We start from the raw sequence: 26410 nt of genomic DNA on the forward strand, positions 1-26410 counted from the left end.
TTACAATTAAGCCATAATGAAAAAAATTATTTAAACAAAAATGGTGCTACTATGAATGTAATTATATAATGTAAGCACTCCACTTCTATTTACATTTTTCCTGGCCTATATTCAAAATTTCTGTGCTGATTATTAAAGCTGCATTTCAATAAGAGGAACCAACTTATCTATGTTAGACATGACAGCACTGGCACTCCAGCATCTGCCAAATAAAATGAAAGGTCTTCAACTCTTTTTACTCATTAGTAGTAAATAGCAAAATCATACCTCTAGATTGGTAAAGGTGTAATTAACAGTGACTAAAGAGACAAGCACAGTATTTCAAAGGGAAATAGGTGGTGTGAAATTTCAGTTTTTTCAGGCAATAACATTTCCCAATCAGTCTGAATAGATCTGCCTGAGACAGGTGGTCTTACATTGGGACATGTGTTCACTGCAAGGGTGGTATTCCAGTTGTGTTCAAATCACAGAAACATGGTATGGTTCAGGATGTTTTTGAGAGCTTCTTTTCCCCCCCACCCGTGTTAGCTCACTTTCAGGTGGTGATCAGCCATGGTTGTCGTCGGCTAATCATTTCCAAAATCGGGTGTCTTGATGTCCATTGTATTGTGAATTTGGTATCATAGTGAAAGAATTGTCATGACAATTGTTGGCAGGATTAGTATGCTGACTTTTTAATAAAGCAACAAGAAAGATTATCCAGGGCTCCACGGGTTTCTTTAGGAAATTATTTATTCAAGATACACAACGTTTCGGCCTCAATTAGGCCTTTGTCAAGTGACTGGTAATGAACAAACAACATAATGTCCCATCTATATATCCCTTCAAATTAGTGAAACAGGTGAGCAAACACAGACCCCCACAGCAAACGCTGATCACCCCATGTGTGTCCTATAAGCATCGTGCCCATCCTCCATTGATAATCCGGCGATTATGTCATCATTGCGCATCCATCTTGGTTGAATCCTGTGGTCTCACGATATCTGCATCATCACTGACATCACAGTGGGCGGTCCTTCCAGTGCCTCTGTGGCCATAGCAGCCTCCTCCTATGGTTGTCTAGGGCATCCCCCTTTTGTGATGTCATCGTGGGCGGTCCTAGATGCTCCCTGGAGTTTAAAGCTGTATTCTCCTCTGTCCCAGCGCTGTGAAGCATTGAATAGATAGCCCCTTGTAGTGTTGAAGCACATTGAGGATCTCTTGGGGGGTGGGGGGAAGACACGGCTGGTCAGCTCACGAGGTTAATGCGGCACATGTAAATAATGGAGGAATAAAGGATTAATAGATGCATAGGATGAAATGAGTGCACAGTGAAATAAACCATCTATAATAACTACATAACAATGGAATAGATCTGCAAACACACTAAAGACAGCAACAGCAGTATAGAGGTAATAAGCCACCAAGTGTCATCTCCTATCTAGAAAGCAGTTTAATGATAAAAAGTCATTTAAACCCCTTGGGAATACAGTATCAAAGGTAAACATCCAGTACGCCTCCCTTTGTAGGAGTACCTTGTCTTTCTCTGACCCTGGATGAAACTTAGTAACCTGTTCGATCCCCATTAATTTAAGAGATGATATGTTATGCTTAAACTCAGTACAGTGTTTAATGAGTGCAGTTTCCTCTTTCTGATTTTTAATTTTGCTGCGATGCTCAATATATCTGGTTTTGAGAATTCTGCTCATTTTGCCTACATATATGAGGCCACAGGGACATTTAATGATGTAAATTACCATCGTTGAAGTACATGTAATTCTTCTCTTGATGTCATATTTGAAACCTGTGTGAGGATGACTAAACGTGTCTCCTGTGTTTGAGCTATTACACACTGAACAGCTATGGCATTTGTAACAACCTGGAACTGAGAAAATGTGCGTTGGTGTAATATTTGCTATCAGCACGAATCAGCATATCACGGAGATATGGACCTCTCTTGTACGCAAATCTCGGTTTGGACAGACAGATAAGTATTAAGAGTCTCATCCATCTGCAGGATGCCCCAATGTCTATGGATACTATTCTGTATATGTCTGCTTAGTGTTGTATATTTACTGACAATATTGATGCGTTCAGAGGCATCTTTTGGTGGCTTAGGAGTAGCGTCCCTCTCAAAAGAACGTTTTATATCAGTCAGTTTGTGTCCCAGTGATATGAAACGTTGCTTGATGTCATCAAGAGTTTAACCCAGCTTATCCGTTCTGTTGGCTTATTACCTTTATACTGCTGTTGCTGCCTTTAGTGTGTTTGCAGATCTATTCCATTGTTATGTATATATTATAGATGTTTTATTTCACTTCACTTCATTTCATCCTATGCATCTATTAATCCTTAATTCCTCCATTATTTACATGTGTCGCATTAACCTCGTGAGTTGACCAGCCGTGTCTCTCCCCCCCCCCCCACCCGCCCAAGAAATCCCCAATGTGCTTCAACACTACAAGGGGCTATTCATGCCTGAATTAGCATCTATTCAATGCTTCACGGCGCTGGGACAGAGGAGGATACAGCTTTAAACTCCAGGGAGCATCTAGGACCGCCCACGATGACATCACGAAAGGGGGATGCCCTAGACAACCATAGGACGAGGCTGCTACGGCCACAAAGGCACTTGAAGGACCGCCCACTGTGATGTCACTGAGGCAGATATCGTGAGACCACAGTATTCAACCAAGATGGATGCGCAATGATGACATCATTGCCGGATTATCAATGGAGGATGGACATGATGCTTATAGGACACACATGGGGTGATCAGCGTTTGCTGTGGGGGGGGTGTGTTTGCTCACCTGTTTAACTAATTTGGAGGTATATATAGATGGGACATTATGTTGTTTGTTCATTACCAGTCACTTGACAAAGAACTAATTGAGGCCGAAACGTTGTGTATCTTGAATAAATTCTTTCCTAAAGAAACCGGTGTAGCCCTGGATCACCTTTCTTGTTGCTGAATACCTGGATTGCTGCAGATAGCCATCCCTGAACCAGGAGCTCCGGCATTGCGCAAGTATCGCATTTATTTGCAATTTTTTGGAGTGCTACACACCCATATATCTCTACATAGTACTTTTTAATAAAGCCTCCTCGCATGAATATTTAGATTTTTTTCGCCATACTCATTAATAATTAATTTAATTACAGAATTTTTTATTGCTTGATGAGGTTTCAAAGCTGTCCCTAGAACAGCCAGAGGAAAATGAGGAAAACCTGTTGGTGCACATTCAAGATTTGACATGTCACTGGGACAAAGTAAGAAACAGCATGTATACTTATGTAGAAGGTGTCTTTTGCAATCGCACTCCTGAAATATATTTTATTTCACTGCTGTGTAGCTCTCAATGGTGTCAAAATATGTTTTTGAAAGTGTTTTTGTTTTTAATCATGCTTCCCAAATAAGCTGCATAAATACTGCACACATTGATGTGAATAATATGATTTAAGGTCTACATTACATATAGCTAGAACTAGTCTGTTTAACTCATTTCAATATTTCAGAATTTAGCTTCCAATGATATAATTCACAAGTACTAACAGGTTTGGTGCTATATGGAAGCAAGGTGGTTTTGGAGGTGACCTTTGTTAGTTTTTGCTTTTAAGCTAATTTATACAGTACCCTGAAACAGGTAAATGAAAATATTTGTAACGTAAAGGTAGTGATGATTGGCTCTGGTTTTTGGGTGGTCCAAAGTGTTCTGAGCAGCGTGATTGTAAGGATTTTTTTATTGACCATTATGTTTTACTGTGCAAGGAAGGTACGGTTATTGTGCCTATCAAATCTTTATTGAATTGTAATTGCATGCAATAACCTCTATTTGTCTACTCAATAGCATAAACTCTTCCTTTTGTACTAATAGCAGTCAGTGAGTGGGAGAATGTATTCAAAGAAGGTTAGAAAATATGACAAGATTTTCTCGTTCACTAAACAGTTTTAGTGATAAACTATTAGGGCCACATTTATGAAACAGTGCTACTCCATTAGATACTTTAAGCACTGCTTTGTAAATGTGACTCTTTAATAACTATTTGGATGACCCTTAACATAGCTAGCAAGTCAAGAGGTCTGGCACTCCAGGGCCTCATGATGTAGCAGGTACCTCATATGCTATTTGCCCATTTTCTAGGGAAGATTGGGATTGCACAGAAGTGAAATGGGGAACAGGACAGGTTTCCTCTTCCATTCCCTCACCAGTGATGTCACAATCACGTGAACACTCCAGAGGAGCGGTCATGTGATCACGGCGTGGCCCCTCCGACATGCAAAGGGTTAAGGGCTGTAAAGGTTCTCATGGCGTAAAACAGCTTGTTAAACATAGCTCTTTACTCACTTGAATGGCACATTTATTTTAATTGTAATTAGACTCTTCTTACACAGTGATCTGTTAGCTGAATTTAGGAGAACTGAGCCATTGAGCACTAGTCTTATATGCACATTGGCACCTTCACAACGGTAATGAATATTGAAGAACATTTTTTGTGTGCGGAAACTTGAAGAAATGTATATGTAATGGCGTTTTGGTTAAAATTAAAGCTATAATGTGGCATCATTTACTGTTATCATTTTTATTTGTTTTATTATCTTAAAAGGAACACTCAGAAATTATATATGCACAGATGACTTAAAAACACTATACTGCACCCTTTGATTATGTATGTATGTATGTATGTATGTATATACATACACAGTGTTCGACAATCCTATACATTTACACGCCCGGGGTGGGTGGATTTAACCTCCGGGCGAGTAAATATTGGCCCAAGCAGCACACGTGTTTGTTTTTTTAAATTTTCCCTGCTCGCGCAAAAATTTTCCCTGCTCGCGCTGCCTGAAAAAAAAAAAAACTCCCCCTACCTGACTGTTGATTGGCGCGCGCTCCTAGGCTTTGTGGGCGCGCGGCCAGGCTCTATATGAGCCCGCCCCCAACGAGCGGCCATTCTTCCTGGCCGGAGATATGTTGCAGAGTAAGTACTCTAATCCTCTGGCCCCTCTGCTCCTTCCCTGCAAGCCAAGATACTCGCCGGGCGGCTGATGGTAGTGGGGGTGTCCCTCCCCTTCTCTCCCCGGTCCCGCGCCACTTCCCGCTTCCCCCGATACTCGCGGCGCAGGTGATGGTAGTGGGGGTGCCCCCCCTTCTCTCCCTGATCCCCGCGCGGGGCTGGAGATGGTAGCGGGGGTGTTCCCCCCTTACCTCCTTGGTCTCCGCTTCCCCACGGTCCCCTGAGAATGGGAGATGCTATGGAGTGCATTGAGCTCTGTCTGTGTTTCATGTTCGTCTCTGGTTTTAAATGTATATTGCCATGCTCAGTAGCACTCCTCTGTGACACTTATACGCTTATATATATGTTGTGGCTATTTTGGGGGTTCAATATGAGCTTGTGGGTGTTCTATATGGCTTACCTGACATATGGTCCCAGATCTAGGGGGTGGGAGTGGGATCTGGGAATATCTGGGTGGGTGTAATCCGGGGTAAAGATTTTAGTACTGTTTACAATTAACAATATATACCAGTACCGCGCCGGCCTAGGAGCCGAGTGGTTTACTCTGGCGTTGGTCCATCGTACCACCAACCTCACACAATTGGCAGGAGCAGAGGATGCCTCTTTTCGTTTGATTTTTGGAGACTCTGTTCAAGAGCTCACACTCTAGTAATGAGCTCATCCATTGTGGCTTCAAAGGTGTCTGTTCTCTGGCCCAAGGATGTCACCTCCCTGCCAATTTCTTTCAATGCTATTTGCAGTTCATTTTGGAAGAGAGTTTTGATGTTTTTGTAAAGATCCTGCCCTCCGCCATCTTTGCAGTCCTCATGATTCTTCTGGTGAGTGAAACTTTCACTTGCTTCTTGTGCTTTTATCTTTCCCCTCCCTCCTTTCTTCTGTATTTATTTCTGTAGCTGCTGCGAGTGTTTAGTGTCCTAATCAGGCTGTTTAATGACCCATTTTTTTTCTCTTTAAACTCTGGCCGCAAACGGAGCTACTCTGTCAGCTTCCTCCCTCATTGGTGCTGCGCATGCTCCCCTCAATGTTATTACTCTTTGACTAACTTATGGATTGCCACAATATATTGGTGTACTGCTGTATAGTTGAGAGGAACCCTTCAACTAGATTTGATTTGTTTTCCTTCGATGGAAATATCCACAGTTGATGTAATTGTATTCTTATTTTTGCAACAGTTCAAAACACTCCTGCAATATACAGTGCTTTATACTTGACTTTTTATCAAATTCATATATTAATGATATATTATATATATATATATATATATATATATATATATATATATATATAACATTACATTATTAATTTTTTTTTAATTCTGACGTTTGCGAAGCCACTTTCTAGAACATATTTTTCTTCATACTTGGATACTTTTCAAAGTATATTAACAATTGCACCAGGGGGTCCACCAGAGGTGATCCATAGTCCCGTAACATCTGGAGACCCCCTGGTTCCAGAGCTTTGTTATTTTTTTTTTCTGCTGGTTGTCTATGCAAAAAAAACAACAAACATGGCAGCTGGGTCACAAGGATAAAGCTGCAATGTCAATGTGACATTTTTCTGTTGGCTGCCTTGGGTTGAGAATTACAAAGAAGATATTTTCTGTCCATGAGGAAATATTATTTTCCTGCAGACAAAAGGAGTAATCTCTCTGGGAATGAGGGATCCCCATGTCAGGGGACCACAGATCCACTCCGATAGAGACCTCATGAATGGCTGCTCCTATTACAGTACACATATATCTAACCGGTTTGTTTGTTTTTCCCCATTTAATTAAGGCCAGTAGAATTGTAAGGGAACATAAAAAAAAAAATCCCTAGTAAATGATACATTGCATTGATTTACAGACCTTGGAAATGCCAACACTTCAAAATATCTCCTGCACTGTAAGACCAGGGGAATTGCTGGCTGTAATCGGACCAGTCGGAGCAGGAAAAGTGAGTATCGGCCCTTTCTCTTTGCAAAGCCCCAAACCGTGATTTTTTTATAGTATAATGAAAATGCTGATACTTTTTGTAAGTGGCATTCAGAGTCAGTCAGAGAGCTTCTGGTGAAAGAGAACATGTATTTACATTGTGCAAATGCATTCCACATGGGTGATGGCGTGCCAGAGAAAACTGCTTTGAGTGTTACTTTTTTGTCATGGTCATTGTTGTCCTCCCAATGGTAAGCTTTGTTTACCTTACCCATTGATTTTTTGAGTAAGTTGTATTGTATTTTCTTCATTGGAGATTCTCTGGTTAAAACAACATTTGTTTGAAGGCGTTAAAAACAAAAAGCAATGACAAAGGGCCAAAGTGAAGCGATGGCATTAGCATGTTTTATCATTTAAATGTAGGTGATTGTAGCCATTTTGATACAAATAATTTATGTACATGTATTAAAAAAAATGTCTAATGTCTTTATAGTACCCAAATGCTTAACAAAATGATACAATCTTTACGTACTGTACTCTCTTAATTAAACAGTTTGCAAACTGCTGTATTTGTCTGGAGATGGTTTCCCATTGCATGCTTTTTTGTGGGCAAATGATGGTACTAGACAAAGAAATGGTAGCGCTAATCCAGAAGGTGAAACCCGCAGCCTATGATATAACTCCGACCCCCCAGGTCAGACAAGAAACTGGAAACCAATGTTATATCTATGGCGCTGGGTGTACAGTGTAAGAGAATAAAGGTTAAATAAAAGTTATATACAACTAGTGGGGTGATGTGCTCCGCTGGAACTCTTGCAATGATGACAGTGGGTCATGCAAAAAGAATAAAAACAGACATAGTGTGATACAGTTACACAAATCAATACAATACAAAGACTGACATAAAAAACTAAAAGACAAACATGTGCTGAGACATAGGACTGCAATAAAAAATCACATTTAATAAAATAACATTAAAAATAAAGGTAACGTCTGCACAGCAGCCTCAGGTGAACAATGCCCGCTTACCAGACAGTAATAGGGTACAAGCGGTGGATAAATTGGAGAGTATCCCCTCTCGTTGGAGCTGCACCACGTGTGCTGGCGTCTGGCTGGGGCTCTGGGAGATTCCCTTGCCGTCTGTTCCGCCTCAGACCTCCACTGCTCGCGTGCACCGGCTGGTGTGTTGTGGAAGAAGCCGCCGTGTGATTCGCCTGGATGTGCGTCAGTGCTCTCTGACGGATGATCAGACACCTCACCGGATCAGTATGCCATCCACTGCAACCGGAGACTGCAGCAGCGGGGTGGGCTCAGGATAAATCCAGGTAGTGTTCGGGCAGGTAACGAGGCAACAGTTGTGCAGATGAAACCACCCTACGCGTTTCAGAAGCATGCGCTTCCTTCCTCAGGGGTAGAAAAGTAGTTCCTTGGCCTGGCATAGTCTGCATCTATATAGTCCCGATTTAAAGGTACATACATCCAATGCATTAGTGGACATGCGCAGTGGCTCCAAAATGAGTCCCTGGTCTCAGCAACGCTAACAACATGGTACACTTAACATGACAACACATATAAGACTTAGAACACAGTGTAAACTACATATAAAATGGCACACTAATGGACTTCTTTCTAAAAAGACCTGAAATGAACCAGGAGACAAAAAATACACAGTTATGAATGACACAAACTCATAATGCTAATGCATACTGTCAGATATAACAATTAACCCCTTATTGGATGAGTTACACCTCTTGCTTAGTTGAGCACTTTGTGCTCCTCCCAGCACCATATTGTGCTCTGACTGCAGTGCTATGCTGATAATTGCATATATGGACCGGGTGCAAAGGGGGCTGCTGTAGAGGGGCAGCCGACCATTCCCTGTGTTTATGCCCCTCTACAGCAGCCCCCTTTGCACCCGGTCCATATATGCAATTATCAGCATAGCACTGCAGTCAGAGCACAATATGGTGCTGGGAGGAGCACAAAGTGCTCAACTAAGCAAGAGGTGTAACTCATCCAATAAGGGGTTAATTGTTATATCTGACAGTATGCATTAGCATTATGAGTTTGTGTCATTCATAACTGTGTATTTTTTGTCTCCTGGTTCATTTCAGGTCTTTTTAGAAAGAAGTCCATTAGTGTGCCATTTTATATGTAGTTTACACTGTGTTCTAAGTCTTATATGTGTTGTCATGTTAAGTGTACCATGTTGTTAACGTTGCTGAGACCAGGGACTCATTTTGGAGCCACTGCGCATGTCCACTAATGCATTGGATGTATGTACCTTTAAATCGGGACTATATAGATGCGGACTATGCCAGGCCAAGGAACTACTTTTCTACCCCTGAGGAAGGAAGCGCATGCTTCTGAAACGTGTAGGGTGGTTTCATCTGCACAACTGTTGCCTCGTTACCTGCCCGAACACTACCTGGATTTATCCTGAGCCCACCCCGCTGCTGCAGTCTCCGGTTGCAGTGGATGGCATACTGATCCGGTGAGGTGTCTGATCAACCGTCAGAGAGCACTGACGCACATCCAGGCGAATCACACGGCGGCTTCTTCCACAACACACCAGCCGGTGCACGCGAGCAGTGGAGGTCTGAGGCGGAACAGACGGCAAGGGAATCTCCCAGAGCCCCAGCCAGACGCCAGCACACGTGGTGCAGCTCCAACGAGATGGGATACTCTCCAATTTATCCACCGCTTGTACCCTATTACTGTCTGGTAAGCGGGCATTGTTCACCTGAGGCTGCTGTGCAGACGTTACCTTTATTTTTAATGTTATTTTATTAAATGTGATTTTTTTATTGCAGTCCTATGTCTCAGCACATGTTTGTCTTTTAGTGTTTTATGTCAGTCTTTGTATTGTATTGATTTGTGTAACTGTATCACACTATGTCTGTTTTTATTCTTTTTGCATGACCCACTGTCATCATTGCAAGAGTTCCAGCGGAGCACATCACCCCACTGGTTGTATATAACTTTTATTTAACCTTTATTCTCTTACACTGTACACCCAGCGCCATAGATATAACATTGGTTTCCGGGCAAATGATGGTAGCATACATTTGCTTAAAGAAATGAAGGCAAAAGAACATTAATTGCATAAAACATTTACGTGATACACTCCCAAATGAAAGGAGCGGACCCCCTTTTTTTTATACACAAGGAGTGAACATTTTACTTTAGGAGATATTCTATCTAGGAAGCCAAGGCAGCTGAACGGACTTCTCTCTTCCATGACGTCACTGTGTCTCTGCACCTTTCAACATTAGCAGTGCTCACTTTGCAGGCAACCTGTCAGGACAAAAATATCTGTGTGTTTGGTCAGTATATGTAATAACAAATGCTTTCGTGGGAGCAAGCCATTTTTGGACCCTCTGCAACTCTATTGCGATTTAAAATGTTAGTTAAGAAATAAACATTTTTAATGAGATTGCTCATGCATATGTACAGTATATATTCCCACCGAATCATTGCAATCTCTTTGGACCATGCATTACTTCACCTTTATGTTCATTTTTGTGTCTATTGCTCCAATTCAGGCACTGGATAGGTAATTCTAGGCATTCTATAAGTGGTCATACTCTCTTTTGTCTAACATGGTTGACATTGATGTAGTTATTGTTTTCAAATGGAAAGGAGTGTACTAGTGATACCTTTATTTATTTTCTAAATTCCTTGACAGTCGTCTTTTCTGAGTGCAGTGCTCGGTGAGCTGCCCAAAAGTGAAGGCTTTGTGGATGTCCGAGGAAGAGTTGCCTACGTCTCACAGCAGCCATGGGTGTTTGCAGGCACTGTCAGAAGTAACATCTTATTTGGGAAAGAATACGTCCAAGAAAAATATGAGAAAGTTCTGAGGGTTTGCGCTCTTAAGAAGGTAAATATTAATCGAAATTAAATGTCTAGCTGTAGATTTGTATTGAATACGATTTACTGGCTTTATCACTTCTTTATGGCGGGTTAAGTAGAACATGTCTATTTGAAGTTAGACTGTTTATTATTGTGAATGAGTAATGGAACATGTTTAAAACCATTGTACTGGTGAAAGGACCTTCAACACCTAGGATGCAAGATTTGTAGGTACTTTTCGCAATAGTATATACAATAATGATCCTGGGGTTACAAAAGATCCCTAATAATTGCACTTATCCACAGTACGGAGACAGGGAATGAACAAGCTTAATGCTCCCAGGATATAAGCAGCCTGATAAGACAGGAGCAATTACCTACCATCAGAGACTAGTTAATCACTACAAAACAATCCTTGAAAGTGATAGAAAACAACATTTTATTAACAAATAATTCACAAACAACGTGTATAGATATTTACAGTGACATATAAAAGGCCTAGTGGTGAGGTAGGAGATGAATAGAGCATCTGTGTAACCTATAATGGGTATTCAGCATACTTCAATATACAGTAGGTATATTGTGTATTGTCATACAGTATGTGTGAACAAGCAGAACACACTGATTATTGATTCCAGGGGTCTCCAAACCTGTCCTCAAGGGCCGCACATAGACCAGCTTTTATGGATTTCCCTGTTTCAGCACAGGTGGCTCAATCAGTGGCTCAGTCAAGCACTGAGCCACTGATTGAGCCACCTGTGATGAAACGGGGATATCCATAAAAGCCGGCCTGTGTGCGGCTCTTGAGGACAGGTTTGGAGACCCCTGGATTATACAATAGCTGTATGCACTAGGCTCCTATGAGGATAATAGGCATAGAAAGGACAGCCAGTTCCAGGTCCAGGTATCTAGTTGTTGATCACCTGTGGATGCAGTACTTCAACATATGTGCGTTGATGCTTTGATAACTCCTTCGTGGGGTTCCTCAGTGTGTGAGGTATGTATAGGTCACTTAGTATAGTAATGGCTTACTGACTTGCTAGTCTTCACATATATACACTGCTGTGCCTGAGTGGTATCCAGATGATTATATGCTTGTTGATATCCACTCAATTGTATACCAAGGATAGACAAATAGAAGTGTCAGTAGGCTAGTAAAGGATAACCAGTACGTATAGCTGTCACAAAAGAAAATCCTTTGTCTCATCAGCCTGACGCCACAGTGAACGCAAAAAGGGTAGATCGTGCCTCGCTGAGGCAGGCATGTAGTGGGAAATAGGCAAATAGACAAAAAATGAAAATCAACGCGATACAACCCGCTCGGGCGTAAGGCTCCTCTGTATTCTTCCTCACCAACAGACGTCACCATTGTGACGTCGATAAAACCTGATGTACATGTTTGTGGATCATTATTGTATATACACCCTGTTGATTTTATCCCTAATGCACCTCCATTCTTTGATCCAATCATTATCATCGGATATTAAGGTGTGAGTGGTCCGTATCTCTGTATAGTACTTTTAGCATTAATAATGTTGTTGAAAGTAGGGACATGTTTTAATACTGAAAACAGGTTAGTCACTTGGTTGAGTGTGCGCTGTTCTTAAGTAATGTAACATATAATCGCTGGGATTCATCAAGCTATGATGGATGTATCGGAGTTAACTGCTATAGACTCAAATGTCAGTCAATGCTGGATCTGGATGTGATACCCAACAGCAGAGCTTATTGAATCTGTAAATATTGTGTAAAATCAAGTTTATTTATGTGCTATATTGGCATATTAAAGGTTTAATGTGATTTAAAACCGATTCCAGTAGCATTGTGTTTAAACGTTTTTTGGAAGCTTTTTTTAAATCTTTTTTGAATGTTTTATCTCCTAGTGTTGTCACCATCTTTTGTGGAAAGTGCAGATGTTGTTTTAATCATTAGCTTTGTTTTTTAACATCTATTTTTTTTATAGGACATGCTGCAGTTAGAAGATGGGGACCTGACTACGATAGGAGACCGCGGTGTTACATTGAGTGGCGGGCAGAAAGCTCGTGTAAATTTAGCAAGGTAAAACTTCTACAGATTCCATAAGCGCCAGTCAACATTTATTCATTTATTAAAGTTGAATGCAACTATTTCCATATGTTATATTACTGATGCAAGTGTTAAACGTGTAGAATTATTTTTTTATTATTTACATAATTACTTATTTACACTTGTATAACCTTTTACCTAAATGTTTCAAACTATTCATGTTCTTATAGTGTTATGCTTGGTATACAATTCGTTACAAAAATGTTAAGGAAATTGTATAAGTGGATATCAAATACAACAAGTCTGAAAACTGTGCGGTAAAGGACTTCAAGCCTTATTCTGCTTCATCATTAAATCACAAATCTCTTGTGGAGGATATAATATATATAAATATACAAACATATAAAATCCGTGCAAGCTCTAGCCCCAACACCAACCACACCACATCATATTATATATATATATATATATATATATATATATATATATATATATATATATATATATATATATATATATATATATATATATATATATATTTCTGTCAAAAGGAGTGTTATTGGGTGTGACAAAATGTATAAAACAAAAGCCAAAAATGTCCCAATGCTACATCCAATATGACAAAGAATATATCATTAAATACTTATATTTATATACTATATACCTTACCCCCACACGTGGCCATAGGTCAGACAGGGAGGCTGACTATGTTAATATTTATAACACAAGAAAATTTATAATGCAATTATCTCTAGGCACCAGTATAACAATATGATCCTCAAACATGAGGATCATTCAGTACATACACAATGCAATTAGATAAACACACTTCACATAAGATGCTGCACAGGTGTGTACCCGTGTCTCTTCCCGTGATCACTCGATCCTGTGTGTAAGGGGCTGTTCACACCCATAGAGCTCTTAGATTGTGTATGAACGTAGCAGGCCTGTACTATGCAAATAATTGGCTTTCGATGAGGATCTCTTCTGTCGCTACACATGCGTCCTGCTGCTGTCAGGTGGATGCTCGGCTGGGCTCTACTCCCTTTATCCAGCGTCCGCTACCTTGGGCGGACCACTGGCTGGTCTCCTGGTGGACCCTAAGATCTTTAGGGTGCTGCCACGTTTCTCCTGCGTGCTCTGCCAGATCCTCCTAGGGATTTCCTCCCTTAGCCCCGCCCCTCCAGAATCCAATCTAATTGGCTGAGGCCGTTCATAACAAGTCACACCCTCCTGCACCAGAAGTGGCTCCCTTATGTGGCAAAGCAAGCTGGGAGTTGTAATTTCCTTTTTCCAAGAGATGAGGCAGGCAGGGGACAGTGTTGCAGGGGGCAGTGTTTGTGTCGGCTGCATGCACTTTCAAGGGGGTTACACGTCTCCTTTACGTTCTCTGAAGCTTCTGAATTATCTTCGCATTTAGGGTCCAATTTTCACATCCAAAAGTGAGCAGAGTCAGAATATACTGGTCTCACCCCCCCAAACAAAATATTTGTGATTTATTGAAAGAGGTTGCTGTAGCATTGTTATGAGAAAACATAAGGCGGCTCTCTACCACAGAGAAGGTAGAGAGCGTGGTACAATATCTAAAAATTACTCATGAGGCTTTTCCCATATCCCAGGTATCTGCATTTTTAAATCATGTGGTCGACTCATATCACTACGTTTAGCAAAGTGTATTTATTCCCTGTCTTCTAAAGGATATTAACATTGGACTTTTACAGGGCAGTTTACCAGGATGCAGACATTTATCTCCTGGATGATCCACTAAGTGCTGTTGATGCAGAGGTTGGAAAGCATTTGTTTGAAAAGTAAGTCATTTGCATTATTTAAGCACACGTTAACGGTCAATATTTCTCTGAGGCGTGTTCAAATATTCTATCTTACCTGTGTACTGTAATGTATTCAACTAAACCTCAATATTTACCAAAAAGTATTGCTAAGCAAGCCTAGGAAACAGAGTTGTAGCATCTAAACCAGTGGATCTCAACTTTAAATTTTTTTTTTTTTTTTGGTTAAGGAACCCAGAATTCGATTGTGAAATTCTGGGGAACACCAACCCCTTACCCTGTCTCACGCCAGTTTCCCCCTCCCCCTCCACCCGTCTCGCACCCCCCCCTTTCTCGCTCTGTCTCTTGTTTCTCCCTCCTGACACTCTCCCTCTTGCGCTCCCTCTCTCGCACACTCTCTCCCCCTCGCTTCCATATAGACACACACTCCCCCTCACACATACACACACACACTCTCCACCTTACATTCTCTCCCTTACGCTCCCCCCCTTACTCTCCCGCTCCCCCTCTCTCTTCTATACACACACACACACACATTCTCCTCCTCTCACACTTATACCTATACTTACTCTGACACACTGACACACACACACACTGACTGACACACACACAGAAACACTGACACACACACACACTGACACACACCTCTCTATCTCACTTTAAAAGAGCTTCTGGCGCATGCTCTTGCTTGATACTTCCTCTCCCTCCTGTTAGCCGGATGTTCACACGACTTCCGGCGTCGGCAGGTAGAGGAAGGATAGCAGTGACTGGGCGGCTGCTGCTGCTGAGCTCGGGAGCCGTCGTGTCACTGCTATGTGTGGTGCCGCCACGCCACTGGGCCTGGGACAACTGGGAGAGTTGCCCGGGTCTCCCCCCTGGCGGCCGCGGAACCCCTGAGGGGTGCTCTCGGAACCTCAGTTGAAAATCACTGGTCTAAAGAGACGTAATTAAAAGGCAATGTCTTGTTGCATGTATGCGTCTATATATTGTGCTCACAGTAAATAATGCTTTATATGCAAGTTCACAGAAATTTGTGCAAGTTTTAGGTTTCACAACGTTAAGTTTTGAGAGCTTTACTTTTTACTTTATGGGAAAGTTTTTTTCCGAATGTGTTGATCACCCAAATGCACAGGCAAGTGGGTGTGTAATGTAGTAGCACTGCTTGGGAAATATGGCCCATAATGTATAGTAGCACTATGAAACTCCCAGTATTGTCCAGGGTGCTGAAACAGTGTTAATATAAATGAATGTGCTCTTGCATTATCTATCTCACTCATTCTTTATACACACAAACCTCTATTTGTTTATTCTGCTTGTTTGTCTCATGAAGTCTGCCTTTGCCTCTGGTTACAATTTCTGTGACAATCTTTGATGTTTTGTTATCTCCTCTAAACACTGTTATCTAAAGAAGATTCAGATATTTGTTTTCTTGACACAAACAGATGATTTTAGATCTGTGTGACAATGTTCAGAAAGTCACTTTGATGTTTAGTTTCCCTCTCCCAATCACACAAACTGAACTGATGCGCAATGCCTTGATTATGCCGTGAAACATTTTCACTCTACAGAACACATTTGTTACCCGCCGAGGCCCCAGGACATGAAACATTTATCAGTTCAGCAATACTGTAAGAATTTGCACATGAAATGTGTCAAACAAAGCAGTTCAATTAAGGCATAGCAGCTTGTCATCTAGGTTTTTATCAAGTCAGACTTTTTTTCCCAGACGATTTGAAAATTGTACTCGTATCTAGAATCTGTCAGGAGTCCTTTTGAAATTGAACATTTTTCTGTTTTGTCCTTTACAATAAAAATGCATTCTCGTAGAATCTTTTTCAGAGGCTTTGCCTTGAAGTACATTAGTCTAAAGTTAGTACAATTAGATTGCAACACCAGTCCTTACTTATCAGCAACTTTGTATTAAGATGCCAAACGTGTGGTACCGGCCCTACATTGCTGAAAGCAACAATCTTCGGGCATTTTACAGTGTGGCTTCCCTATGCGGAGTTATTCGCAGAGTTACGCTAGGCCCATTGTCATGTATTGTGTGAAAGTACTTCAACAAATTAATACTAAAACAAATCAACATCACAGGGAATTATTTAACATTATAGCTAGACCCTTTACTGATGTTTGGACGATATTGGATATGTTTGGATAAGAGCGGTGAGCAATGAATTTCAGCAGATGCATTGATTACATGGCCATAGTAATGTTTTTCTCTACATCCTAACTCTCTAAAACTAAGTCTTTAGGATGCTGAAAGTATTCAGTATTGCTTTATACTTTAATCATTTTCCATCAAAATACAAAATGCTTCTTCAGTACTGATTTGCATGAAGTGATGTAGGATTATGTATGATTTACTACTAAGATGATCATTGTTTTCACTTGTTGCAAGATTTTTAAGACCTATCTTCAATGTTTCCTAATTTCTCAACATATTCATTTCTAGGTGTATTTGCCATGCTCTGCGTAAAAAGCTTTGCATCTTAGTGACCCATCAGCTACAATATCTCAGTGTTGCCAAGCAAATCGTGATACTAAAAGAGGTAAACGGTCTGTTATTCAGTCTGATTCTTCCCCTGTTCATCTTTACTGTTTTCCCAACATCTGATTTTTATCCGTTCCTTATCTCACACTGGTCAGTGTTTGAAAATGAACGTCCACAATTTAGCCCACTTTGAAAAATAAATATATATATTTTAATCATCCTAATAAAGGTACATTTTTAATAGGAGGTGTTTTCTTATTTAGAGTGCAATACAATAGGATACTGTTCTATAACAAGCTACTGTACATTTGTTAAAATCCGTAATGTTACTTTCATTCATTTATTTTTCATGGAAACAAACTTAATCTTTTATTTGATGTCCTAAAATGTTACTACATTTATTCATTGTATTTGCAAAACCAAATCCCTCTGGGAGCAAAAGGATTACAAAGGTTTCAGTGTTAGTCACCCATCCGCTTCTTATACCAATAAAGCTGTGAGCCTTCGTACACTAACATGGTGCCACTCTAGCCTAAGGGTAAGTCCTCAGTGGCTGCTGCGGCTTGTGCTATGGCGTGCGTGCCACACACCACAGCACAGCCCTCTATGGGGCACGCCCCAGTGGCCGTGTGTGTTTGGGAACGCAAAGCGCTGTGACGCGTACGCTGGCTGGGAAAACAATAATTTCTGTCGACGCGGCCATGTGCTCAGTGGGCTGCCAATGGAAGGGCAGATATGCCCTGCCATGGCCTCACCCCCTGCCATGGCCCCGCCCCCGCACATCCCATAGCTCATCTACAGACAGTAGATCGCAGCTGTAATCTGTGTACGCGCCTCAGAGAGCACTGAGGCCTTAGCCTAAGCAGTAACATGTGTGGCCTTAAGGTACATTAGATCAGTTTTATATTTTTTTCATGTGTTTGCTTAGATTAGCTCCTACCTACCTTAAGTTTTTATATTGGTTGGTCCTTGGAGATATCAGCAGAGAAGTGTTCACAAACTCGTAGCACCTAGAATAACCCCTGCGCATGCGAAATGACTATGTGCATGCGCTGATGGGGGAGGGCCAGCTCAGCGCATGCGCAGTTAGTGGATGCTGTATATGAACATGCGCCGGTCGGAAGCTCCTATCTCTGCGCATTTGCTGACGGAGAGGTAGACCTGTGTGCATGTGTCAGGCGCGTCTGCGCATGCGCTCGATGTGTAGGGAGTTTTTGCGCATGCGCTTGATTCCGGCAATGCGGAGGGAGTTTCTGCACATGTGCTTGATCACGGTGACGGCCACATCTGCGCATGTGTGATCCGACGGGCTCATCTACTCGTGCACATGCACCGACAGCCACTTGTGCACATGCGTGTGCCGACGGCCTCTTTTGCCCACAATTACGTCACTTCCATTACAAACGTCCGTCTCTATGAAGGAGATTTGTGCCAGCTAAGAAGTTTCACTTGAAAAAACATAAGCACCGGGGACCTCAGACAGATGCTGGAGGGGTTGTGGATAACTAGGAGATTTGGCGCACATATGGTGGTATTGCCCAGTAATGCATGTGTATTGGAGGACAGTTTTGAAACTAATAAAAGATGTGACTGATATCAAAATCCCGTTAGACCCAACTCTGATTATCCTAACTAAACCTATGGAAGAGGTGAATCATTATACACAAAGATTTATTCTACATATTCTAACAGTAGCTAGATGCACTGTAGCAGCGGCAGGGAAAAATGCACTTCCACCCTCCAGAAGAGAGGTTATGAGAAGGGTTAACGATGTTCAATTTATGGAGAAACATACCTAATTTCTCTACCACACCGCTAGGAGGTATGATAGGGTCTGGGAGCCCTGGGATGCTGGATAGGGGTGCAACGGCGGAGGGAGAGAGGTTATGGAGTGTTTGACGAAAAATACGGTGCTTACAAATGTTGTATGATATGTAATGTGACAATTGTTGTTTGTAAGAAATTTGATACAAAATGGTTGTTTCCCCCCCTCTCTCTTTATTTTTGTATTCTTCCCCTCCCCATTTATGTGTGAAAAATGATAAAAAATATAAGTTATAAAAAAAGAAAAAACTTAAGCAATCCTGTTTACTTCCTAACTTTTAGGGCCAAATGGTAGGAAAGGGAACATTTCCGGAGCTACTTCAGTCTGGTGTGGACTTTGCCTCTCTTTTGAAAAGTGAAGAAGATGAGCAGTCGCCAACTCAGGAAGGTCAACTGATGAAGTCAAGGAACCGCACATTTTCCGAGTCATCTGTATGGTCTCAGGACTCCTCTGTGCCATCACAAAAAGAAGGAACTTCAGACCATCTCCTGGTGAGTACATACCGAGATCACTGCAAGCATTGTGAATGATGGGGGCCTTATTGTAAGCATGCTGTTAGCGAGTTCATGCATGTATGTCTTTATTTATATAATGCCATTAATGTTGGCTCATTCATGAATTTATATTGTCAGAACTACATTGGGATGTTGATAAAATTACACTGAATACTGCTAAAGATGTGATGAGAAACCCACATGTTAGTTTTTTGTTTTATACATTAATTTTATGTAGTAGATCTTCTCAGCATCCTCATACTTCAAAGCATCCCCTGTTGTAAATCAGTCCTACAGAGTTGTGTTACTAGGTAAGCGTTACGTCACATTGATTGTGGAGCAGCAATGGTCATCTTCTAACATTTACAAGTGCTTAGGGACGCTCTTTATTTTGTAACTGTATAATCTGTCAAACTGTTGCAATGCTAATTTTGTTGTTTATGATATGCAGAAAGGTTTAGCTTTGAAACATTTGAATAACTTGTTCTAAGTTAGTTCCATAAGATCATGTCACTTAAAGAAGCAGTGCGACGTGGCAGTACCTTGAGTTTGCAATATGTAGAAGCCACTCTCTGCACACATTGTTGCTGTGAACATGCAATGGATACGAAAAGCTCACGATTTCTGAGTACAACGGGTTTACAGCAATTTGGTTTTAATATCTACATTTTGTCCTATAAGCTTTGAAACGAATGTATTTGATGATGCAAGTACTTTTTCTGTGAAGATCTAATTGGAGCTTGTACCTAAATATTGAATGAATGCTGATGCAATTCTAAAGTTGCAGCCCTTAGGACAGGGTTAAACATATCAGCTGTCATAGACGTCTATGCAAATAATCTTTGACGTCCGCATTTCTCCAGACAACTGTTTTGAACAATTCTCAAGGATTATGTGGTGAGGATCAAAAATATAGAACAAACGCATTTTGTACCAAAATGTTTTTTCTTGTGGCGTTGTTAGTGCATGTGCTTGTAGTTGAAATCGCAAAACACAGTTAATACATTGCTAAGTAGTAATCCCCTGTCACTTCTCCACCACTAACAGACCGAACGTGTACTGACTGCAATTCCCGAGGAGAGCCGTTCTGAGGGGACCGTTGGCTTCAAAGTGTACAAGAAATATTTCATATCTGGATCTAGTTACCTGATGATATTTGTAGTGTTCATGCTTAATATTTTGGCACAGGTATTCTTGATTTGATAAGAGAAAATATGAAAAGAAAGCTTTTGTCACCATTTTATTGCATTTTACGGGAATGTGAATTACAACGGAAAAATACTCTCCCTGACCAGATGTTATGGGAATTGAGACATTGGTACTGTAGTTGTATATGAAAGGTATATGCTTTCCGTACTTAATGTGCTTATGTCACATGACTAAGATTTTTCAGTTTGGCAATGCTCAGATGTCAGTGCCATGGTCTGAAATATAGGAACTGATGAAACATTAGGAAATGTGCAACCACTTTTGTTAACATACACTTAGTCTTCAATATTAGTGTTAATTCTTGTATTAATGGGTTTCATTATGATTAATACCGTAGCTTTGGTCTATTTCTAAGAAAATTGACAACATGGGTAGTACTCTTCTACATTTTGGTAATATTGAGCAAAATGTAATGTTAAAATTGTGAAATTGCATGTGCGGACCATTAAAGAAACGATGGCCACTTTTCTTTTGCAGCACACTAAATGTTAACAGATTTTCTTCTGCCACCAATAATCTCCATACCCATCCACTAAAAGAAGGGCCTGCATCAGCTCGCACTCTTTCATTACACATGCAACCATTGTCTTTTGGGCAAGTTCAAACATTTCATTTCTATCCAAGGATTGTAGATATCTTGTAGGCATAAATCTTTGGTATTTAATGATCATACATTGGTGTTTTGTTATGGTTGCTGTGGATCCAACAGAGTATGTCATAGCATTTTACTAAACGCTATGTCAGCAACAAAGATATGAACACATTTTATTTATAAGATTGTTACTGTGGTTTTGCAAATGGCATGAAGATTGACAGCTGAGCAAAATTGAACTTCAAAATGTCAAATCTGCTCTGCTCCCTGTTCGGCAACTGTTAGGTTTGCATTTCTGTTGTGCTGTTCTAGAGTATATAAAATATTGCTATATACTGGGGTTTCTGGGTGGAATCCTCTGTAGGCCATTCTGGAGATGTTCCACCTACACATGCTAGTCAGTGAGAGGCCAGAACAGCAAAGAAAGAGGCTTATACTGTGGCATACATGAAAGTTTCCACCAGGTGGCAGTACAGCCCTTATGATATTCTCTTTTGATTTAACTTTTATGCTGGTTCTACCAAAATCTACAATGAATACAGTTGTATCTGGAATAAATGTGTGTAAAATTGTGTAACTGTGCATTGTGTTTTTGTTTCTTAAAGGTTGCATATGTTTTGCAAGACTGGTGGCTTTCTTACTGGTAAGTCATGGAAAAATGTATCCACTCCCAATTAAGCGATTACTATACCAAGACAAATTTCCCTTGCCAATTCCAATCTGGCTTTCGCCCCAAACACTCCACAGTAACTACCCTGCTAAAGGTTTGCAATGAGATCCAGTGTGGAATGGAACGGCGACAACTCACTGGTGCAGTATTCCTAGATTTTGCAAAGGCCTTTGATAATGTTGAACATGCTATCTTGCTTAACAAACTCCAGAGCTCTGGAATAGGGAACCATCCTTTAAACTGGTTTCAGTCCTACCTATCAGGTAGATCCCAACATGTGTCCATCTCAGGTTCTAACTCCAACGCCTTGGATATCACCTGTGGTGTCCCGCAAGGCTCTGTTCTGGGGCCCCTACTCTTCTCAGTGTTCATCAATGATCTTCATACAGCTTGTAAGGGATCTTCAATACACATGTATGCAGATAACAATCTTATATGCACACAACCTTAGCTGCCGACCTTGAACACATACTTCAATCTGACTTTTTGAGACTTGAAAATTGGATTTCCCAAAACAAACTGGTTTTAATCACTGACAAGACTGTAACAATGGTATTTGGGACCAAGACTACATTTTTAAAGCTTTCAATGACTGAGCTCCAGATCAGAACCAATGCAAATACCACCCTAACTCCTGTTACTAATTTTAAATACTTGGGCATATGGTTTGACTCCCATTTAACATTCGGGATGCACATTGATTACCTGACATCCAAAACATATGCCAAACCAGGTGTACTTTACAGGAACAAATCCTCCCTAAGTCTGCTGGTCAGAAAGCGTATCGCACAGCAGATGCTAATGACAATTATCGACTATGGGGACAGAGTATACGGCTCGGCACCCGAAACCCACCTTGGCAAACTTGATACCATCTACAATTCAATATACAGTTTTGTTCTCCAATGCAACTACAACACACATCACTGCGAAATGCTCAAAGAACTAAATTGGTCATCACTTCGCAGTAATGGCACAAAGTTCATCTTTCCTGTTTTGCCTTCAAATACTTTCTGGGCAAGCTACAAGTCTACCTGAACAAACTCCTCACCCCCACCACATGCAGCACTTATCTGACTCCAAAAAACTGTTCATGGGCCCAAGGTTCAGCATAGTATCTGGCCGCTGCTCCTTCTCTTACCGTGCACCCCAAAACTGGAACAATCTACCGGAGACTTTCACAGCCACCACCAGTCTAAGTTATTTCAAAGCTAAAGCTGTCTCGCATTTTAATCGGGTCTGTAACTGTTGCATACACCTATAATATATATATATATATATATATATATATATATATATATATGTATATATATATATATATATATCAAAGGCTCCTTACCAGGCAGACCAAAGAGTCCAGAGAATCCAAAGTACACGCAGCAAGGAAGAGACAGCACACTTGGTATCAAAAAAAGGAATTGTATTGAAAAGCAGGCACATACACCGACGTTTCGGTCCTAGGAACGCGTCTATCATCCTCGTGGTAATGACGTCATCGGATTCTCGCCGGAGATGGCTGCAGTCACACAGGTGTGTGCATTTTTGGTTTTAGTTAGGTAGTTAGTTATGAGTATATATAGGTGGTGATGGTCATTTGTGTTGAGCACTCCCTTGATAAAGGTCCTGTTCCTAGGACCGAAACGTTGGTGTATGTGCCTGCTTTTCAATACAATTCCTTTTTTTGATACCAAGTGTGCTGTCTCTTCCTTGCTGCCTGTACTTTGGATTCTCTGGACTCTTTGGTCTGCCTGGTAAGGAGCCTTTGATTATACTTATTCATATGGGACTAGCACCTGTCTTCATTTGTATTTGTGTGCCATCTGCTCTGTTACACTATATATATATTTATACAGTGTTCGACAAACCTATACATTTGCACGCCCCGGGCGAGTGGATTTAACATCGTGGCGAGCTCCTATTGGCCCAAGCAGCACACGTGTGGTACTAGGTGGCGACTAGATTTTTTGGTGATTTGTCGACCACTGTATATATATATAAAATCTATGCTATGTCTTGTATATAATGGATATACCCTGTTTACTTATGTAACTATGTATTGTAACCATGTATTATTTGTCATCTTAACTATGCCCAGGACATACTTGAAAACGAGCGGTAACTCTCAATGTATTACTTCCTGGTAAAACATTTTATAAATAAATATGTTTCTGCTCTTGAACCAAGAGGCTGTGTGATTACAAGAGAAAAAGGCACGGGAGGTAAACCTGCTTTCCTGCCTTTTCCTTGAGACCGCTGCTTGCCACAATAACAGCCCTTCATTATTCACTGAGGCATGTTAAATGCAATAGATAATATATAAACGTTTGGATCATATACTTATATTCATTGAAAGATGCTTGGTTACGATTACATTCCTATGAAAAATATAATTTTGCATTATTATGTAACACCATTCAGATTTGTTTTACTGTACTTAATGTTCAGTATGATAGAGATTTATTCTTCTTATATGCATCTTATATGACAGGGCAAATGAACAGGAGAAACTGAATGTTACCTCAAGCGCAAATAGCACTGGAGCAGAGCCAGAACAACTAGATCTCAACTTGTATTTGGGCGTTTATGCAGGTAAAAAAAGACCTAAATTACACCAGTCAAACCCTATTTGTAATGGAGCAAGTGATGAGCAGTTGATGTGCTTCATAGTCCTCCTTCCTATGCCAGGAGAAACTAAATAAGAGTGGGTTTTTTGTGTGTTGGTTGAGTGTCACACAAAACTGTGAATGAATCAGACCTGACAGTGGTTCCCTGCTCTCCCTGTGTTTTTGCCTTACCTTGCTGTGGGTGAGGACCTCTTGTGCGTGCAGTTAACTTATTTTACATCTTGCTGCCGGATGCCCATTGACAGTCACAGGAGACCATTTTTTTTTCTTTGTTGCTCATATTTTCTTACCGATCACTGATTTGGTGAATACACATGAAGTGTTTGTGTTACTTTCATGTAATGTGGGTACCTATAGTACACATATTTTTTCTTTCATGCATAATGTCATTCCTGTAGCATCACAACTACACTCATATGGGGTGGGATTTTCATTATACATTTTCATGTGACTTTGCACCTACAGTACAGTTCTGTTTTTGTGGCGGTGTATGCTGCCATTCAGGTGGATTTGCTGCCATTTACATTGTTTTGCTGCCATTTACATTATGTTGCTACCTATCAGATTTTTCCACCAAGGAAAGCTTGTCATACACACAATTTGTATGCAATGATTAATATAACGTAATCTTCTTTAATGTCACATTCTTATTCAGTTTTAACCTTTTCCATCTGATTGCTTTGCACTGTTTGGATAGAAGCACAACTTCTGGAAGAGGAGAGCATGGAAACCCCTACTGGGTGTATCTGATTGATTGAGAGTTTTGTCCCACTTCTAATGGAGGCAGATACCATCTCCACTTACTGGTGTGGAGATACTGAAATACATTAAATAAACTATAGCTTTATTTTTATAGTGGTGCTTCAGCTGGTGAGAAATGGGGTATGCACGCCTCAAGTATGGCATTCCTAAAACCCATACTATAATTCCAATGAATGTACACTTACTAATTTGTGCTCACTGCTCCATTTCCAGTTTTCTTTCCAACCTAAACTGACAAATTACGATTGATATTGTATAGATTGAGTTGCATATTGTTCCTGAGGCTGAAGAACATGACCCAACAATATCTGGGCGTTTTGTAGCACTCACAGTTGTAGTAATCGTTATTTGTAGGGTTGTGTGGATTTGACTGGTATTGGACATTTGCAGCCTGTTGCAACATTTGCAGAAACACGTCAGTACTCTGTTCAGTGGCAAACATTTGCCCCAAAAGTTGCAGGTCATGTCATATTTGCTTGAAATGTTCTAACTACAAATAGTGTTGCAGCAACAGAATTTCAGGTGGCATTTGTGAGTGCATTTTCCCATGTTGGGAAGTCTGGGAAAGTTAAAGCTGTTTGCACTTTTTCAGCTTTGATTTTGTGAATTTAAGAAAACAAATATGTTCACAAAGCAAACTGGAACAACCTCTCATCTCATGTTTTGTGTCAGTAGAAGTAAAGACCATTTTATCTGTTACTTCCCTAATCTATAGTTTAAGATGTAAAGTTTCCTAATTAGGAATATTACTGCAATCATATCTTGGATTGAACATATCGTGATCCATTCTTTGTAACTCTGACTCCATTGTTTGCAGTTAGTTTGCATTGTAGGACCCTTTCATTGTCAGGGTGTAATGTAGCATACGATTTATACATACAGTATACACAAAACATTGGCTTTGGTGAGCTGTAAATATATGGTATTGCCACTAGGTGGAACTATTTGTATAACAAGATCTTACACAAATGTACATTTTTCTATATTGGTCAAATTCTATGACATAACAGGTAGTGAATACACAGTGCCGAGAAAACGTTTGTGAATCCCTTAGGATTTTCACATATTTCAAACCTAAAATTTTATTAGATCTTAATCCAATAGACAAAGAAAACCTGAACAAACAAATTACACAAAAACATGATACTTTTTCTACATTTTATTTATCC

The 26410-nt window shown here is 40.5% G+C and overlaps 1 protein-coding gene across 2 annotated transcripts in view; it reads left to right on the forward strand.

Moving 5' to 3' along the window:
- Positions 1–26410, forward strand: part of ABCC4 (ATP binding cassette subfamily C member 4 (PEL blood group)) — a 356776-nt gene that overhangs the window by 119073 nt on the left and 211293 nt on the right. For both annotated transcript variants that reach the window (XM_075590857.1, XM_075590858.1), the window contains exons 9-18: positions 3142–3249; positions 6840–6929; positions 10596–10787; positions 12723–12817; positions 14506–14592; positions 17027–17123; positions 19172–19381; positions 20432–20572; positions 21791–21828; positions 24344–24444. In XM_075590857.1, the coding sequence (XP_075446972.1) occupies positions 3142–3249; positions 6840–6929; positions 10596–10787; positions 12723–12817; positions 14506–14592; positions 17027–17123; positions 19172–19381; positions 20432–20572; positions 21791–21828; positions 24344–24444 (1159 nt within the window). The remainder of the gene's footprint in view (positions 1–3141; positions 3250–6839; positions 6930–10595; positions 10788–12722; positions 12818–14505; positions 14593–17026; positions 17124–19171; positions 19382–20431; positions 20573–21790; positions 21829–24343; positions 24445–26410) is intronic.

The sequence above is a fragment of the Ascaphus truei genome, chromosome 3 (assembly GCF_040206685.1).
Source record: "Ascaphus truei isolate aAscTru1 chromosome 3, aAscTru1.hap1, whole genome shotgun sequence".
Taxonomy (NCBI): Eukaryota; Metazoa; Chordata; class Amphibia; order Anura; family Ascaphidae; genus Ascaphus; species Ascaphus truei.